This window comes from Perna viridis, chromosome 1 (genome assembly GCF_037379345.1).
Source record: "Perna viridis isolate PV_CMFRI_1.1 ecotype Kerala chromosome 1, ASM3737934v1, whole genome shotgun sequence".
Lineage (NCBI taxonomy): Eukaryota > Metazoa > Mollusca > Bivalvia > Mytilida > Mytilidae > Perna > Perna viridis.
Window position 1 is genome coordinate 19,453,551 of NC_142445.1, and position 19,236 is coordinate 19,472,786.

Here is a 19,236-nt window from a genome sequence, read left to right on the forward strand (position 1 = left end):
GAAAAAAAACACACCAAAAACAGATTAACGATCAGTATTCTTTTCTTTCAAAAGAAAAAAATACCATTAAGACACATGTAAACAAATTTAAATGGGTTGATCATAATCAATAGAGTTTCTTTTTTACAATTCCTTTATTTTGAAAAAAAACTACCCTGAACATATGATCAAAACTAAAATGTATTGATAATGAATTCAAGTCATTGTGGTTACTGTCATTTTTCATTCTAAGCCCTGGTGATTTTGTCTTATTTCAATTACGACCTCAGTGGTTGAGCCTTAGACCACATTGAAGAGTACACTGTTCTTTCCAATACCTATCATTTCAGCTTGGTACGGTTTTAACAATGTGTTGAATCAGAGGGGTTTATCGTGGTTGCACCCTTATAGGCCATGTTTCACAAGATATTATCTAGTCTTCTGCGAATTAGTACGCTGACTAATTTTTCTGAACTGGAATACTGATTGAAGTTATCTAAAGTAACTTTGAAAAATATAGACCACCTAATTAATCATGATAAATAAATAATAAATGATTTGACAATTAATTCAAACAATAGTACACTAATTGCCAGTGACTAATTCCTTATCATAGTGTCAAAGCAATATTCAACCTTGTCAATCTTTTTAACCCTCACAGAGTTATAAAATAGTTTATAAATAATGGACTACATCAAAATGATAAAATTCCATACATATTAAAAAACAAGACTTCAAAAGTTTGCTCAGGACATTAACAGAATTGTATTAGGATAAAATGTGGACTGTGGGAGTGTTGAACTAAACTTAAGAAGCCAGAGTAAAGACTGAGGATTTTGGCACACAAGGACTGTCTAAATTATTCAGCTAAAAACAACACAGTGCCAAAATCAATGTTTTAGCAAGGAAGAGGTCAAAAACATTCAAATAATTAGAAGAAAGAAATATGTTTATGGGACATGAAGGTTTTGCCTCTAACATCAATGATATTTAGTTGTACCTCCAATAAAACAGAAAAATACAAAGGCAACAGGGTTTACTCATCATACACAAAGTCATTCTCATGATTCCAAACTTACAATAAAAAAAATTACTAAATAGCTGTAAGATCCCATGGTAGACATTATACAAACTTTGAATGCATTTCAACTAACTTTTCATTAAAATCTGATTAAATCAAACATATTAACTACAACACACCCTATGATAAAAGTACATGTGACCCTATCACAAAAGAAAACCATACATCTGATGTATGAAAATTCATACAACTTCAACAGAAGGAAAATTAATCAGAAATACTATAAATATATTAAGCCAAACAAAAGTACTTTATATAAGAAGTACAACAAGTGCTAAGGAGTACTATTTAAGGTGAACAATTATTTTTAATTATCTCATACAAAAGAAGAGTAACAGAGAGTACCATAGTTCTCTCTTTCTTATCCATCAAAATATATCTTTTCTATGGTCTTAAAATACATCTAAAGGTAAAGTAAAACTAATTGCAAAGAGATGTTATTTATTGCTCCATGAAATTCATTACTTCAGCTGCATTCTAAAACATTTTACCTGTAAGCTGATCTGTATTCCACCTTTATAACATAATTTCAAATTGTTCTATAATTAAGTGTAATTTGTGAATTAAGATTTTCACATGAATACAATGAACCAATTTCCATACTACAATTGCTTGTGTCATCAGCATAATTTGGTGCTCTAGAATCTTATAAGTTTTCTGCTTTCCTATCCCCTCCCAAAAAAAAAAAAAAAAAAAAAAAATTGGCATGAAAAACTGTGAGCTTAATTAATTAATACCTCCAATCCACCATGTCAATGAAGGAGTAAGTGCAAGTTTTGCTATGGAAGACTTCAAAAACATTCAGAACAAATTATAAAATAAGAGGTGTAAACCTTCATTATTTAATTAAAATTCTGTGATAAAGGAGTAGTTAAGGATATGAAGAGGATACACGTAACAGAAGTATAAACAAAAGAACAAATACCTTTATCACCATATACCCCATACTTTGTATTATGTGGAGGGCATTAAGAACCTCCCAATATAACTTTCTCGTGGGCTAAATTTAGCTAACCAATAGAATAAGGAATTTGGTAGTCGCCAAGATAATCTGGGTAGACCAAGGTTGTGCAGATTAATTCTTTCAGTGTCAGCTGTTTTGTTTCTTTTCAATATGAATCCTATAACTTCCATCAAATGTTCTACAAGATCATTTGTATCATAATTGAAATATATCAATCTTCAGAAAAGAATGGAACAACATCCCCTTATATTCATCAATAATGCTGTGTGCATTATAACAACCTGCTGCAGGATGAAAGATCCTATACTATAGTATGTGGAAGCCAAGAAAACAGCTGGTGATTGTAAACAATTTACAAAGGTGGGTTAGAAATTGACATCTGACTGAAATAACAAACATTGTTTGAATGCCTTTAGAATGTTCTAAGACTCATAATCAAATAAAATCATTTTCTTTAACAGAAATATGGTTCCACCTTCCTGATGGCACTTCCTACACCAAATACCTATGTAAATGTAAAATGTGAAATACAGTCATGAATCCTGTTAAAATGTTATAAACCTTATAATGTTGGAAAAATCTGGGTGTATTTTGAAATTTGATACCAAACTTACTAAGTTACAGAATATTTACCCTATATTTAACATGAAATTACAAATAACCTTCAATATAACAACAATACAGTTATACTACATTAGAAGGTACTTCTGCCTCATGGCAAATACTTCTCACATAACACCATGCAAGACCTCTCATATCATAGAAACAAACAAAAATAATACTTCCTTTAATTTGGTTGGTTGTAGAATTGATATTTACTTTCACTCAGAGCAGACAATTCCTTAAATATGCTGAAAATATTTTCAGTTTTAGTAGACTATTGAATTGATTTTTACTCTGACTCAAGAGTAGACTGTTCCTGAAATAATTTTGTTCTCAATTTACATGATAAATATAGTCAAGCATCCAAGGCTCCAAAATTTATCTTAGAGAATGGTCATCCTTAAAAGATTAAGGGAGGGGGTGTCAACATCTTTAATCAATTAAAGTTTGTTTTTGTCTGTCCCTGCCCCTGTCATAATTAATAAAACTACAAATATATGGTCCTCACTACCTACAAAGTTTCATGAAATGTTTTGCAGTAGTTTTTGAGAAGTTGCAATAACAAAAGTTTGAAGGACAGTTAATCAGACAGAAAAAAAACGTATCTCCCCATTAAATTGGAGGGGGATAATTAAACACCAATGCTACTGATAACCATTCATGAATAAATAAGAACCATAAAGTGTTTGGGGGTCATCGACCCTGATTCATCAAATATTCTTCAAAGGGTCATCCACCCTGATTCATTGATCATTCTTTGAAGGAATCATTCACACTGATTCATCAAGCATCCTTTGAAGGGGTCATACACACTGATTCATCAAACATCCTATGAAGGAAGTCATTCATCATATTCCATCAACCCTTTCTAGGAAGTCATACATCATGATTCAGCTAGCTACCTGTCCTTAAGGGGTCATCTCCCCTGATTCATCAAACAGGGGGCCAATCATCCTGAATGGTCAACCAACATTTGTAGGGGTCATCTAACTTGGTGGTTTAAAGAGGTTATTAACCCTGCTTCATCAAGCACCCTGTCTAGGTTTCTCCCAGTTAGATTCAGTAAGCATCTTATTCAGGGGTTCAACCACCCTGATTCATCAAAATCCTTTGAAAGGAGCCATCCACTCTGATTTATTATACATCCTTTTCAGGGGTTCAACAAACAAAATTCATCAAGCACCTTGTCTTGGTTTCATCCACCTTGATTAAGTAAGGATCCTTTGAAGGGGTCAACCATCCTGGTTCATCAAGGATCCTTTGAAGGGGGTCATCCACCCTGATTTGTCAACCTATTTCTGTGTACAGTTTGACAGACCATTATAATGTGTTGACATAAACTGTAGCATTCCAATCATACTCCTTTACAGAAGGTATTTATTCACATCGCCAACAACATATAATTTACTGTTAGTTTACCTGTCTCGTTAACAAAAGTATCATCAACAACGTATTGTTTATTGTTTGTTTACCTGCCTTGAAAACCAAACAAATGTAAATCTGATTGACTATAAACAAGTGTTTAAATCACTTAATCTTTACAGTGATGACAGGAGACAAACAAAACAAATTACAAATCAGTCAAAGAAATAAGGCACCTCGTTTAAGATAAATAGATTCTTCTTTAGGAAGGAGTGGTTTAGATTATTTTAACACTCAAAATTGTAAAATTTTTATTTTTTTTTTTTTTTTTTTTTTTTTTTTTTTTTTTTCAGAAAGCTTTAACTACTATGTAAAAATTTTTAAAAAATTACCTGAAGAGCAGTGTTTCTTTCATAGCTTGTGAAGAGAACTCAGAAAATATAAAATAACAGAAAACCCATTGCCCAAACCGAATCTCTAAATGATGCTTATAGAGTAACATGCATATTATATTATTCTTTTTGTTATAGGAAGAAAGCAGTAGAATGTGCTTGGCATGATATAGAATTTATATTTGAAAGCCAGATAACCAGCCATAAGGGGGTATTCAAAGGAAGTATTTTTTTTTTCTTTAAATATCCAGAACTATAATGTAAGGGATAAATAATTTCAATTGTAAATAATAAGTCTGCTTCCCAAACACTTGATATTAATACAAACTAGAATTTTTCCTTTGCTCATGCATGCTGATCCATCTGCATACCATTGGTGTTTTCTATCATGAAAATAACTAGTACATGTAGTCCCACCTATCACCACTTCCAATTTCAATTACAATCTTCAATAGAAAAGATTAAAGACTTTTCCTGATTACCTGTGACTGCAGCAAGGCAGGTAAAGCTAAATATAAAGGTTTATTTCATGTCAAGCATGTAATACAAATGGAGGTCTGCCCTACCAGACTTCATAATCAGGTGTAAACTGTAGTTTTCTTTCTGTCTTATTTCCAACTAAGTCTGCTGATTTTCACACAGACATTCAATTTTCTCACACCCCCTTTTCTGAACATTATAATTAGAGAAAATTAATGGGGTGTTACTGAAAGATAAGCTACTGTGGTTACTTCTTCAAGGCTAAACAATTTAATAAATATTACGGATTAAAGAATAAAATATTCATGAATAATTTATAATATTTCATACAAAGTTTTTTTTTTAATTTACTGCACTGCCAAAGTTGGAAGTTATTTCAATTTAATAAATCTGCAGACATGCAAAAATTAAAATAAAGAAAGTAATGCTTACAAAATTTAAAAGCTCAGGGATCCTTTTCCTCTACATATCATTGCAAGGCAGTGCAAAAAGAGAAAAGAAACATAGGTCAAATAAAATGATTCACAGGGCCCAACTTAACACAACCTCTGTGGTTGAACCCAGAACAAGCAATGATACCACATCAAAACTTGATACAGATCTGAATTTCAATTGTAATAAATTGTTTGACACAGTAGAAGATTCTGACCTGAATAAAAGTTGAACCTTTACATTTTCAATTAGACATAATTAGGCCATTTATACAAAGACAATATCAAAATGTTTTTTTTTTTTCTTGACCACATTTGGTTCCTATTCCTAAAAGATAAAAGCTCTTTAAATCCATCAATACCATCTTTTTGAAGTATGGAACCTTACAGTACAGTTTTATATAGTGTAGTTATATATACACTTTTAGTCAAATTACTGCCAAGAAAACAGGAAAAGTTTAATTTTGCTCCTAATTCCTGTATAAATTTAGACACCCAAGCCTAACTTTGGCTGCACAGAACTTTGATGTGGATCAATTTCATAGATTCATACACTTATACTTCAGTTAAAGATTCCATAAAATACTTTACTGGCCCCTATTTCTATACAGCTGGGGTTGTAATTAAAAAAAATCTATCTAAAACTTTCTTTTGTGGTATGGAACCTGATGGTAAAATTTCCTAGAGTTTCATATACTAATGTCAGGAGACAGTAAAACATTCATCCCCCAAGCTTCTTCAGTGTCTATTTTGTCACTCTTTTCATTGTTTTTACTTGATTGTTGGATAACTTGTGGTTCTATTTATAAATCAATATTTTTGTAAAGTGGTGAATGAGAGTTAGTCATTTAGTGCAAGGTCCCCATGAAAATATAGGACTTTATAGGGACTTGACATCCTGTGGCATGTTGAATACTAGATGGACCCCAATGTTGTACTACTAAAGCTGTTGTCAGGAAGACATCCTTTAATTCCTTTAATTTCTCTTCTAAATGCTTAAGCAAAATGGTCTACCTTTATGAGCAACAGACATCAAAGATCACGCAGTATGGTATAAGCTCACTTGGGACTTCATTTTATCCAGGGAAGCTAAAAACCTTAACATTGAGCTGTTACGGAATGCAGCATGTAGGCCAAACAAATGGAAGAAATGTTTGACAAAATGCATGTTCAGTTTCTGAAGGGCTTTAGGTATCTTTCGGAATCAAAACCAAGATAGGGTAAAGATACGCAATGAATTTACGCAATAAATATCTTTCCATATTTGGTGTTTCTTCAGAAATGACTCTATCTAAACATGAATACAATTACCACAGATAGTAGTTGTCTTATTACTATACAAGTACCTTTCAAGTAGACTTAAGGCCTCCTTGATGTATAAAGTCACCTACCAAAAACAATGGAACCATCCATGTATATGACATGGGTGATTCTATTTATTGTTTAAAGGTTTGATTCATAGATAGGGGTACTTATAGTACGAAAGTATTTTACTAACCGATGATTGGAACTTGACGTAAATTCTTACTCCTCCATCAGGAAAGCGCTGTATAAATAGTAGAAAGTGCTTGTATATATAAATCTGTTGAAAACATGTGATTTGGAGGTAAATATTTATGGGACTGGAGTCAATAATTAGTTTGCACAACTTGATGCGTACCTAGACAGAATACCTGTCAAAATCAATTGAACAGGTAAGAATTATATCTCTTACTTTTAGAAGTTATTCTGCATCTTCAATTATCATAATTATATTATTTATTCAACATTTTTCACAAACAGTTCTTGATTAGCCATGAAGAGCAAAAATTTTTCTAAATGTCATAAATGTTTAAGTAACATTTTTATTTCTTTAGGCTAATTCTTACACTTCTATGTGTCCTTTTTTCCTTATAACAAAACCTATTCATATCTTCACAATTAAATTATTGCTTTTGATTATGGCTTAGATATCTAATCTTGCTAAGACTTTTAACAAACTTCACTGTGAGGTGGGATAAACTAGACTTTGATTGAAGAATCCATTACAGAGCTTTTATCCTTAAAAAACCTTATTCACATTCAAAGGCGCAAAAAACGTGTCTCTCTTTCATTGTAGAAATTATGTAATGTATTACAGTTTTTTGTACAAAGGTAAAAATATCCCATTCAAGTACAACATTAATCAGAGGAACACATACTGTAAATTTTCCCTACCATTTATTTGATCTTGGTAGTGGATAGGGGGTGATTTGTGTCATTATATCAGTAACTATCCCATAAACAAGGGTTATTTCCATGATATATTGTCAGAGCTTAAGTTAACTAAGTCTACGACTTATATTACATTGACAGTAGGAATGACCTGCAAACTTCTAAGAAAACAGTGGCACTGACCTTGTGATACCCATTTAGTCACCATCCATACATATCAAGTTAATTTTTTTAAGCTTTCATCTTTAAGTGTACATTCCTTATATTTTTATGATAACTTTATTAAGGCCTCTTTTAATCCTTTAAAGTGGAACAAGTGCTTACAGTTCAGATTTAGTTTGAATTCCTTAAGCTGATCTCAGTACTTTATCTTTGATATTTTGATTGATTTTGTTTCTGCTATATCCACAGACATCATAAGTCTTCAGACCATTCCTAATATTCCTGTAACATCTTCATATAAACCAGTATTTTTCTCAAGTGGCAACTTTTACCCTAACCTTGAAAAGATGTTAGTCCCAAAATATGGTAAACTGGTAAATCACAAAAAAGTTAACTTTCCTTTTTAGTTAATAACATGGTAAGATGGCATATATGTTGACATTTACTCTAAATCTTGAAGTTGTCAAAGCTTTTTCTGTTATCACCAGGATGTGTGACAGGGTCAATCATCTTTATCTATTAGAACCCAATCTTTCACAATTAGGGTAAAATATATGGTAATGATGAGCTAAAAATACCTTGTTTTATTCTTTACTTTACATTATAATGCACCATATCTATTTTGGCTTGAAATTTATGTATTTTTATACAAGATATAAAAATGTCACATAGGTACAAATGAACATGATGCTACAATGTTGATGAAGATGAATTTGTTAATAGTACTGTGTAGGAGGGTCGTAAATCATACAAAAAAACTGGATCCCTCCCAAAAAAATGATTCACATCAGATTCTGGACATAGTGACTTAACATAAATATCTCCCACGGCAGTGTACTCAATGATACTTGATAGGTTATCACTCTCACTGGTCAGACATTAGTCTGTCTTTTAAGGTGGTAAGTCAACTGATTTTATCATTGTTTCACAATGTATTTTTTTTTCACTGGTTCACTTCTATTTATCAAATGCTTTTATTTATACAATAGCTGTTTATACACAGGGGATTATTATGATAAATTGACTACCTACAGGGCAGTGTATATTACCCAAAACATTGATAATACCATGAGCTGAGGCCAGGGCATTATCAAAATTGAAAGTAAAATCACTTTCAAAAAGCAGTCAATTTATCCATAATGCCCTATATATAAGCAACTATTGTATTTATTTCAGAGGGCATTATTGTGTGACAATGAACAGGGTATTATCACATGATAATGCCCTTAACACACATTAATGAATACCACATGACCATGTTTTAACCAATAAGAATAGATTATTTTTCTCTGATATGAAATAAAAAAGATTCTTACATTATTACTGGTAAATCTATAACATTTCATTATTCTTTTTGTATATTCTATCTTCAGTCATCAGAACTTCTTTCTATATTTTAGCTAACTTTTAAAAACTTAAATCAATAAAATGAATTATCTTTTCAAAGTTTCAAACAATATGTTGCTATATTGCCAATAAGTACACATGCTTAGGCTATGCATTGTCATACTATTGATTTGCTACATGTAAGTCCCATACAAAATGCCAAAACATAATAATGGCAGTTTTGAAATAGAGAAAATATCACAATAAGTCCAATTGGGGGAGATATGATGTTCTGACAAGACATTTGAAACTAATGTTATTTTTTATATCATATATTTACATTAAAATATAACTTTTTTGTGTATGCATTATAAGTGTTTGTTTAAAACCGTGAAATATAGTATTTGCAAAATTGATTTTTTTACACAATTTAACACATACAATTTTTTAAAACTGCAAAAATTAATACCCCTGAACATGCTCATTTGAAAGAATCTCAGAAAATCAGCAATGGGGAACATTAATATGTTTACAGTATTACGAATCACTTGTTAAGTGGGAGTATTTATAAGGCAGTACAATGAATCACTTGTTAAGTGGGAGTATTTATAAGGCAGTACTATGAATCACTTGTTAAGTGAAAGTATTTATAAGGCAGTACTATGAATCACTTCTTGAGTGGGAGTATTTATAGAAGACAGTACCATGAATCACTTGTTGAGTGGGAGTATTTATATAAGACAGTACTATGAATCACTTGTTGAGTGGGAGTTTTTATAAGACAGTAAGATCAAAGGTTAATGATACTGTTATACGACTCAAAAACATTTTGCAGTCGTATAAGATGTAACAGTTGCATATGAACAGTAAATCATTCAATATCTATACTCGACGTCACATACAGCCCATTTTCGAATTGAAGCTCTACATTTTAAACTGTTGGGCTTGCCGCTAGAGTTGTCTCTCTTTTATTTAATCTGAAGTTAGTTTGCATATATGCATGATATGTTAGTACCAACAAGTCGCTTATTGGCTTAAATCGTGCTTAACAAACCCTTAATAGAAAATCCTATACTAAGATCCGTCATGTTGGTTTCTACGGGACAATTTAGTTATACTTTTGTTTGTAAGTTCCTGTCAAACTCCGGTGATCATCAGCTTGATCAACTTCTCGTATTGCATGTTGTTTGCGTAGAATAAATCTGAGATATCCAAACTAACGCTGAAATGCATTCTGTTTTTTTTTTGTTTATAGACAAACCATTTTTTCATAAACAACATCTTCTAGCAACCCGATCACTGTAAGCAAGGCCGACTTTTGACAATGTAAATATTGGGACCGAGAATTAAGATCTCACAAGAATTTAACGATTCAATGTTTAGGGAGAAGCCGTTTGGCCAAACAAATGAGCAAGTCATTTAAGACAATTTAAACAATGGAAGGAGTCAATAAAGTCGTAGAAAATATTTTTATTCAAATTTTAACAGTATTTTATTTATGTGAAGCAGAGTACACAATGTTTACTCCAGACTTACAGTGGATATATATTTAATAGTACTGGTAATTCTGTGATCTTTTCATAGTTTTGTTGGCATTATTTATTTTACCGGAAGACTTGTAACAAGACAACAACATTAAAAAAACAATGATGAAATGTCTTAAATAAGAACATAAATGTATTTTTTAGTCAGACCACACAAACATTGTGCACTACCATAACCTACTATACAATTCTTTTCCCACTTCAATTTGAGGACTTTTCTGTTTATATTGGAGCAATGCCATTAGAAGCATTACTTACGGATATTTTTGGTGCTTTAGTTCTTCTGGGGTTTCAAAGCTGAACAGACCTTGCCAAAGAAACCAACTACTTCAAAAGCCTACTAGTCAATTAATTTGATAAAAAAAAGTGATTTGTGTAACTTTTGGACCTTATTTACATTGTTGATTTATAAGATTATCCTCGGCTCTTTGGCCTCAAACATTCCTTCATGTGTTTGAAATCTCAAGAAAATACTTCCCAGCTTACAAAATATAAAAGTGAACAAACCTGTTACATAATTCCCACACTTCAATTGTGTAACCAAGGAACATTAAAAGCCTCTAATACCATTAGATTACATTCAAAATTTTTTTAAATGTTAAGATATAATAAATGGTAATTTTCTGCCTTAAAGGTGAAAATAACATTGATAAAAATGACAGAAGTCCGTTAAACAAATCTCATTATTTCTTCTTGTATAGATAATTACAATATTTAACCATCTGACAAATTGAAACACTTTTTTCAAAGCTGTAGTATTTTACTCCCTGTATAGTATAATTGATGGTATTTTAATTGCATGATAAAAAAGAACAGAACTTCAAAAGGAGTAATATAATGACTACAAAGTAAAAAGAATTTAGAATTCCATGAATGAAAAGAGTTCACTCCTATCAAAAACAAGGTTTCAGAAGTCTAAAATAAAATGGATTTAAGGAGAATCAATTCATTTAATGAATGAATTAATCTCTTGTTGTAAACACAGGATGTTTTGTGAAAGGCAAGAATGGTTGGTTATCTAACCTGGGCAACACATGAAAGCTTATGGTGTATGATATCAGAAACTTAAACATTCAGTACATGCAAAACTGTTGTTTTGAAAAGGTGTTCAGTTGCATTCCAAAACTGTTTAAAAATTCACAGTTATCTTTTGTAATCTAGATGTAAACAATTTAAAGTTATATTTAAACAAATACTGCAACTTTTTGCTTCTCCAAAGAAGACCTCAAGTTAAGGGTCAGAATACTTGTTAGCAAAGTAAAAGGTAAATATTCTAGATAGGATTGTTTGAGTTATACCCAAATTTCACTCTGTACTTGTAACTATAGTCCATATGTTTGTACTTTAAATACAACGAAATGTTGTGGCATTTTAGCTTGACTAAACATTGAAACTGGTTGATCTTGTTTAGTAAAATAGTATTTAAAACTATAGAAAGTACATACATAGAAATTCCAAGAATCCAAATAAATGACCTTGGGGTACTTACTTTGAGGATATGGTTTATCTTTCCTCAAAATAAAAAAGAAAAGGTGTGTAAACCGGTGATAGTCACCCATTGAAGAAGGGATGATTTTTATCCGTCAAAGATAACAACTTTAAGAATATGCTTCCTTTCTTCAGGAAATGCTCATAGTTTCTTGGTTAGAGAAGGAAAGGGTGTGTGAGATCGGAGATAACTTGCAATGAGTAGGCAAAAGCCCCTAAAAGAATTTCAAAACCAGAAAATTTGAAGAAAAAACAAGGATATGTGTTTGATATAGAAACAGTAGACTAACATAACCAGTATATTAATTGTTTTACAGAAATTATGGATGTGATGTATATATTAGGTCTACTGACATTCCTGGTATCCTCATGGGATTCTGTTGATGCTTGTTCCTGCTTCCCTTCACACATACAAACTCAATTTTGTAGATCAGATTATGGTAAGCATGCTTATGTATATTCAACAATAGTAAACATTTCACTAGTTTGTAATAAGAAAATAGCCAGTCATTATGAAATAAGCAGAAAAAAATTCTGGTTTAAAAAAAATTTTAATTTTAAAAATTAGAGAATGGAGGGGCTAGTGAGTAGTGATTTCTAAGATTTTAATTTTTGGCCATAAATGAATTTTACCTGGTACCACATGTACAAACATCCCAAACTACTGGGCTCAACTAACTCATAAACTACAGAGCAACCCACCATATCCTGCAGAAGTAGTGGTACAAGAAGTTCAAATTCTTCAATGTTACTTTGACTTTGTGAAATATGTGACTTTCTAGTACTAGTGACTTTTCTATCGATTCATTTAGTGTGATAGGCAAAGAAATTAGACTGAGAATTGGGGCAAATTGGTTTGTAATATCAGTAGAATATGTAAATTGCAGAAAATTGAATTTAAACAACTTAGTTTAAATGGGGCAATTTTGTAATTTATGAACAATTTATCTGTAATTTGTGAATAACATCTGCACCTTTCAATTTAATACTTTAAGCAGTAATATGAGAACAAGAAGTTTCTATGCTCTTGCATACAAAGCAACAACTTCTATAACTGCCCACTACTCTACTTCTTTATCTTTAAGACAAACATTCTTTGTGAAAAGTCCTTTGCCATATTAAAAGATTATGTGAAAGCTACTCAATGAGACTATATATCACAAACATATACCCTTTATATCCAATGGATAAGTACAATGTACTATCAACATGCTTTTGATTTTGAATACCTTCCCTTGCAAGCATCTGAGAGTGATTATCTCCCCTCTTTACATCTACATACAATATTCAACATTCACATCAAGTTTCATCAAAATCAAATGAATGGAGTAATAATCCTTACAAAGTATTTAGATGAACTTAACGACAGACAGATGGGCTGACTCCTTTTTTCTGCCCAAATCCAGTTTACTAAGGAATAACATGAGTTAGGTTCAACGTCTCATCTATTTAAAGTAACCACGACCTTGAGTTTTTAATCTACAAACTCCATTTTGAAGGACGACTGTGCTTGTTATAATCAAATCTAAAATGCTCAGTAAAATTGAGCATATCAGGCCATAGTTTTCCACCAACAAAATTAGTGTAAAATCATGGCATATCATGTGATAATGCTCAACTACAAATTATTAGTGTAAACTAGAGATTAAGTTTCCATCCATTGTCAAGATACTGTCAAGTCATGCTCATAAAAAGTCTCTTCTTAGTATCAGTTACCTTCACCATCACACAAACCAAGTGAGTTTCTTTCTTGCACCAAAGCTCATCTCATAATAAAAAATTTAGTGAGAACCAACAAGGCATTGACTTATCCGTGGACAATATCAGCGTTGTTTATAATCCCTATCTTCCCTAATACTCAAAGGGAACTCTATCAGATTTCTTTTGCCCTGACACAAGAAAAGAATACATGCTGAATTTAGCAGAAGACTTATTTGATTTTCCTGCGCAAATGTAATAATTGTACTAATTATACAATCAGTCATAATGAAAACACTGGCGAATTATCTGAAATAAGTTCTTTGTACATGACAAGAAAACATTACTCAGACCAGACACAGAATCATTTGCTTATCAAAAACAATAGGTAGTTATGAATGATATACATTGTTGGCATATTTCATGTAGAAATGAAATTTGTTTGAATTATGATTAATTATTAACAATTTGCAGTTCATGGTGAAATTCAATCAATCATTAGTTATCTTTAAATTAGTTGGGAGAAACCGCAGGATTATCTTCTTCAGTCAGGGAAAATAACGATTAATTATTCTTATAATAGAAGGTTTGGCAAAAGATCTAGATGAGAAGCAGTGTGGATTAGATTGGCAGAGTCTTAAACACTAAAATACAAAAAAAAAAAAAAAAATCAAGTAGCTAACTCTTAATGAACAGGATGAAGCTAATTGTTTTACAATTTATATGTTTTTATAATAAAATCAATTAGATATCATGACACTGAATCAATCAGGACTCCCTAAAAAAAAATAAATAATAATCAGAGAAAATTTATAGATAGTCAAACAGAAAATTAAGCAATTTAGGTGAAATGCAACAACTACACAGTTGTATAACCTTTGTTAAAATAGTAAATACTTACAAAGGAATCTTCGAAGACAAAATTAATAGTGTCTAGAAAGGACTTATGTTATTACTAAAAACAAAAACAAAACAAAAAATTTTGACCTCAAAGTCAAATTCAAGGTCAAGGGTCACCACACAGGAAATTTCAAAAGCCTTGGAAGACAATAAAATATATCAGTGTAACAGTTGTTTTAAATTAAAAAAGTAAGAATGTAATTCACTTATTAGATAGAAATATAATAAACCTAGTAAAGCAATGCTTCAACACATTCAGATAAGAACTGTCTGTATTTTCCTTTCAGTGTATGTAATTACAATTAAAAAAGTAGAAGAAATATACAGCAATAATGAGTTCAAACAGACAAACAGAATTCCGGAGGGCCCTGTATATCCATTTCCAATCAGGAGAAAGTTCAAGGCCAGAGTTCACAGGGCATTTAAGGTAATTCTAAAATGTTAGGATACAAGTCAGCAAATTAAAAAAAAATAATTCTTTTTATTGACACATTTATGGGTATAACTAGTAACACAATTTCATGTCTAGATATTATTAAATCTAGAAATACACAGCAATACCCAAAGAGGGAAAATCTGTGGACAAAACACCATCGGAAATACCAAAGAATGATAGAAGAGAAAGTGACGATACATAAAGAAACTAAAAAGTACACCCACACACTAACAAATATGAACAGCACACATCCAACTAAAACTGGGAGGGAATTAACTCTTGTGCTCTGGAGGGTGAGCAGTGACTGATTCTGGCAAGGCACCTATCTTGCAGGAATTTTCATCACTGCTAATTCGCAACTAAGGTAAGACGTTAAAATGGAATTGGCATTGAATAATTAAAAGAATTTTTTTTCAAGTATTTTTAGAATGACTTGTGTGACTAAAATTGACCACAGGCAATTGTATTTTCAGAGTGGCAATATGACAACACGAGATATAACCATCCATACACCAGGTTCTGATGCAGCTTGTGGAATAAAACTGGACCTTAAAAAGAAGTATCTTATTGGTGGTAAGGTTCACTTGAAGTTCTTCCACCTTGTTATTCAAAAATTAAACTTGATTGCAAAACATTAATAAACCTCAACCTCAAAATATTTCTTCAAATTAATTTTAAACTTTCAGTACATGTCTTTAACCTTAGCAACCCTTCACATTTAAAAAAAGAATGCTACCTGTATTTTATCTTACATCTTGAAAAAAAAACCCAAAACATTCATTCCATAGTTCCCTCTGGACTAAGAATGTACTAAGATATGTAGATATTGATTTAAAAGTTTTAACAAAGGAAATTGAAGAACAGTAGTACTATTATACCCTGTCACAATATTGTTGGCCTGGAGTTCTTTGGTCGTCTTCTTCTCTCAACAAAAAAATATTTATAGACAAAGGGAGATAATGCAGAATCATACTTTTACCTTTTTTCTAGGTTATTCCATTGAAGGAGATCACTGGGTTAATTTATGTGGTTTGGTTCAGGAATATAAAACGCTGAACAGACAACAAATAAAGGGTCTTAAATTCTTTTACAAAAAACATTGCAGCTGTAAAGTAAGTAACCATTTTCACAATTGTTGAGTAAAAAAAAAATAATTAAACTTCAAAAAGAGCATACCAAACATCGTCAAAATGGTACATACAGCATGTATGGTTATATAAAAGTCTAAACTTGTCTAAATCAAATCCCTTTTGGACTTTAAAATTGTTCAGTTCAGAAAGGAGCTTGATTTACCAAGGTTAAAATATATTATAATTGATACAAAGGGACTTCAAGTAGTATCTGGTTTAGACAGGTTTTTGCATTATTCAGGGTTCAGTATAGACAGGTTTCACTGTAATTCTATAGTCTGAAATGGGTGAATTTAGGTTTTACAATACGAAGAAGCATTTTAAAGCATTTCAACGTAGTCAACCAGTTGATAACAAATCATGACATAAAAGGCATAAAAAAGTCTGCAGAAAAATAGACTTCAACACATTTGTCTATCTTAAGCATTAAAAAAGAAGACTGACCCTTGTACCATTCAAATATGAACTTTCATCAAATCTGTACTTTTTCAGATATCTTGGTGCAGCGGTACATTCTGTAGAAATGGATACAATACTCGTGATACACATATGTGTAAATGGGAGCCACGTTTCAGCAATGACTGTTATGTCAGGCACAGTTACTGTGTTGAAGATAAGTCTAAAGGAAAGTGTTTTTGGAAGAGAAATAAAAAGTTTAAAACTTGTCTAATGACAAATGATGAACAGTTCCCATGGAGGAAACCTGTTGAAGTTGTGCCGCCATTTGAAGAAGAAAACAAACATAGTCCAGGATATAATTCATGGCCATGAGGAAACTTTCCAACTCAGAAAGAAAGAATTGTCAAAGACAAAAACACACAAATAAGGCCATGACAAACATAAAGCAGAAAGTTTGAATAATAGGGCGTTAAATCTGATTCCCTGTAAAAGGATGAGGATCAATTGAATGGTTGTTGTCATCAAGGGACTCTGATACATAAAATGTAATGTAAAATATTATTAATATCACATTATCATTTGAGAGTTGATTATTAATTTCATCTTCCCTTCAATTCAGCTTGTAAATACAATTGTTGTGAGTCTCAAGGCAGCATTAGATTTTCTAATCCAAGGGCAGTAACTCTAGATCTTTTCATTCAATTCAAGTTGTAATTATTTTTCTTGATATATATTGTCATGTTCTCATCAATTTTAGACCACTTGTAATAGTCTTTGCTATCTACCATGATCAAATAAAGGCAAGAATTCTAGATCTAACTACAGCCCAAACAATGTTGCTGTTCACGGGACAGAGTTGGTCTAGAAAGTGTAATTCTCCTCAACTGTCAAGTGAACTACCTAAGAAACTTCATGTGGTTGTCATTTAGTCAAAAGTAGATCCTATCTATCCCCTGAATATCACTATTGTATGAGCTGTACTTTATATTATGTTGAAATAAGTCTTTGCTATCTATCATGGCCTGTATTATTAGCTAAAAAAGTTACCTTCTTGAAAGAAATAATGTAGTTTGATATCATAATTATAAGAAATCCATAACAATCATTTTTCTTCTGATGTTATTTTTTCTACTGAACACCTTACTCATATTTTAATAACCTACATATCAGAGTTCAATGTTTGAATTCTTGAGTGTCTGTACATACTGTCTGTGACATGTTAAATTAAATAATTACACATTTCAATTTTAGTTTTCGATGTTGCCAAGGGGCAACTGGTGTGAAGAGATAGATAGATAGATAGATCGATAGATCGATAGATCGATAGATAGATAGATCGATAGATAGAGAAAGCTCAATTTAAGATTTTTTATGAAACTGGGCACTGGTCTCACAAAACAAGTGGTCAATTGTTCCTAGCTGGGCACAACATAGGCACATTGTAATGCTCCCCATACATCTTTCCATAATCTTGTAAACAGGACTCCTCAGAAATCGCTGGACAGACTTTGTTCTAATTTTATACAATATGTAGTTGATTATTTTGTGCCTCCATTTTGACTTTACAAATATTATAGGAGTTAGGAAACTTGGTTGAATTTGTCTACTTTGTGGACATTTCTCCTTGCAAACTGCTCAACAGTTTTTGTTCAACAATTGTGGGATTGTAAATCACTATATGTAGTTGAACATACTGTGCCACCATTTTGATACAAATTTTACAGGATTTATAGGACTAAGTTGAACTTGTACATGCCACACTATAGTAACACTTTGTGGAAGCAACTACTCAGAAACTGATCACAGAATTTTGTTTAAACCGAAGAGATGTGAGGAATGTTGTTTCCAATTTCCTGAGCAGAGGTATATACAGACATTTCTCACATCTGCAACTTTCAGTACTAAATCCCACCTCTTTATGCAAATCAGTAGAGTACAACAGAAAGAACTACACAGATTTTAAATTAGTCATGCTAATGCTGTCAGAAATTTCCTGAAAAGTAGACCTAATAACAAAGGGAAGTGTGGTAAATCAAGAAGCCATTACAGTAAAACAAATAGTAAACTTCATAGGATAGGGTTGTTCTTCCCTTGACTGAATCAGCTGAAGAAATGTTTCAACTGGACAGTTGACAAGGAGATTTTAAACTTCCTAAAAAAATCTCCTTGTCAACTGTCCATTTAACTATCTATGCCATTTTATCGTGCAATGGTCATTCAATCAAGAGAAAACGATCTCTTTTCCCTGATATAAACTTTTTCACTTGCTGTAAAAGGTCTACAAAAGAGATTGGGTTTTTAGAGCTTCCTTACTTCATTACTTAATATAATAAAATAATTAAAGTAAGAAGTACTTTTGTATGATTTCTTGTGATAATGATGATGATTGAACATATTTTATGTCAAGTGTCTGTGGAAGTAAGTGGACAATGATGCATATGTGCAATGTCCCTGTAGAAAGTTACTGCCTGTTGTAAAAAGTTAATTAGATTAGGTCTAAACATCATCTAGATAATTGGTGTGAGGGATAGATCAAGGAGTAGCTTAGTTAAATGGGCAAAAATATTCAATAAAAACTTTCTGCAGAGGTCTTATACTTATTATCATGTTAATATTGTTGGCAAAATGAAAAAAAAACATCTGCCAAAAATTGGAAAGATAAAGGAAA

General features: G+C 31.7%; 2 protein-coding genes across 4 annotated transcripts in view; one reads left to right on the plus strand and one right to left on the minus strand.

Annotated features, from left to right (window-relative positions):
* LOC148627643 (synapsin-like) overlaps positions 1-19,236 on the minus strand; it is a 96,039-nt gene that overhangs the window by 24,901 nt on the left and 51,902 nt on the right. The window lies entirely within an intron of this gene.
* LOC148627645 (tissue inhibitor of metalloproteinase-like) lies at positions 6,871-17,813 on the plus strand. Its single transcript, XM_088576515.1, has 6 exons — positions 6,871-6,986; positions 12,323-12,445; positions 14,891-15,030; positions 15,513-15,612; positions 16,030-16,151; positions 16,662-17,813. Exons 2-6 carry the CDS (start codon positions 12,328-12,330, stop codon positions 16,938-16,940), a joined length of 759 nt encoding a protein of 252 aa, XP_088432641.1. The 5' UTR covers positions 6,871-6,986; positions 12,323-12,327; the 3' UTR covers positions 16,941-17,813.

Excerpts from the sequence above, each read along its gene's own strand:
- LOC148627645 (XM_088576515.1), top strand. The coding sequence starts at position 12,328 with ATGGATGTGATGTATATATTAGGTCTACTGACATTCCTGGTATCCTCA. Across the intron at positions 15,613-16,029 it reads AAAGAAGTATCTTATTGGTG|GTTATTCCATTGAAGGAGAT; the intron begins GTAAGGTTCACT and ends CCTTTTTTCTAG. Across the intron at positions 16,152-16,661 it reads AAAAACATTGCAGCTGTAAA|ATATCTTGGTGCAGCGGTAC; the intron begins GTAAGTAACCAT and ends GTACTTTTTCAG.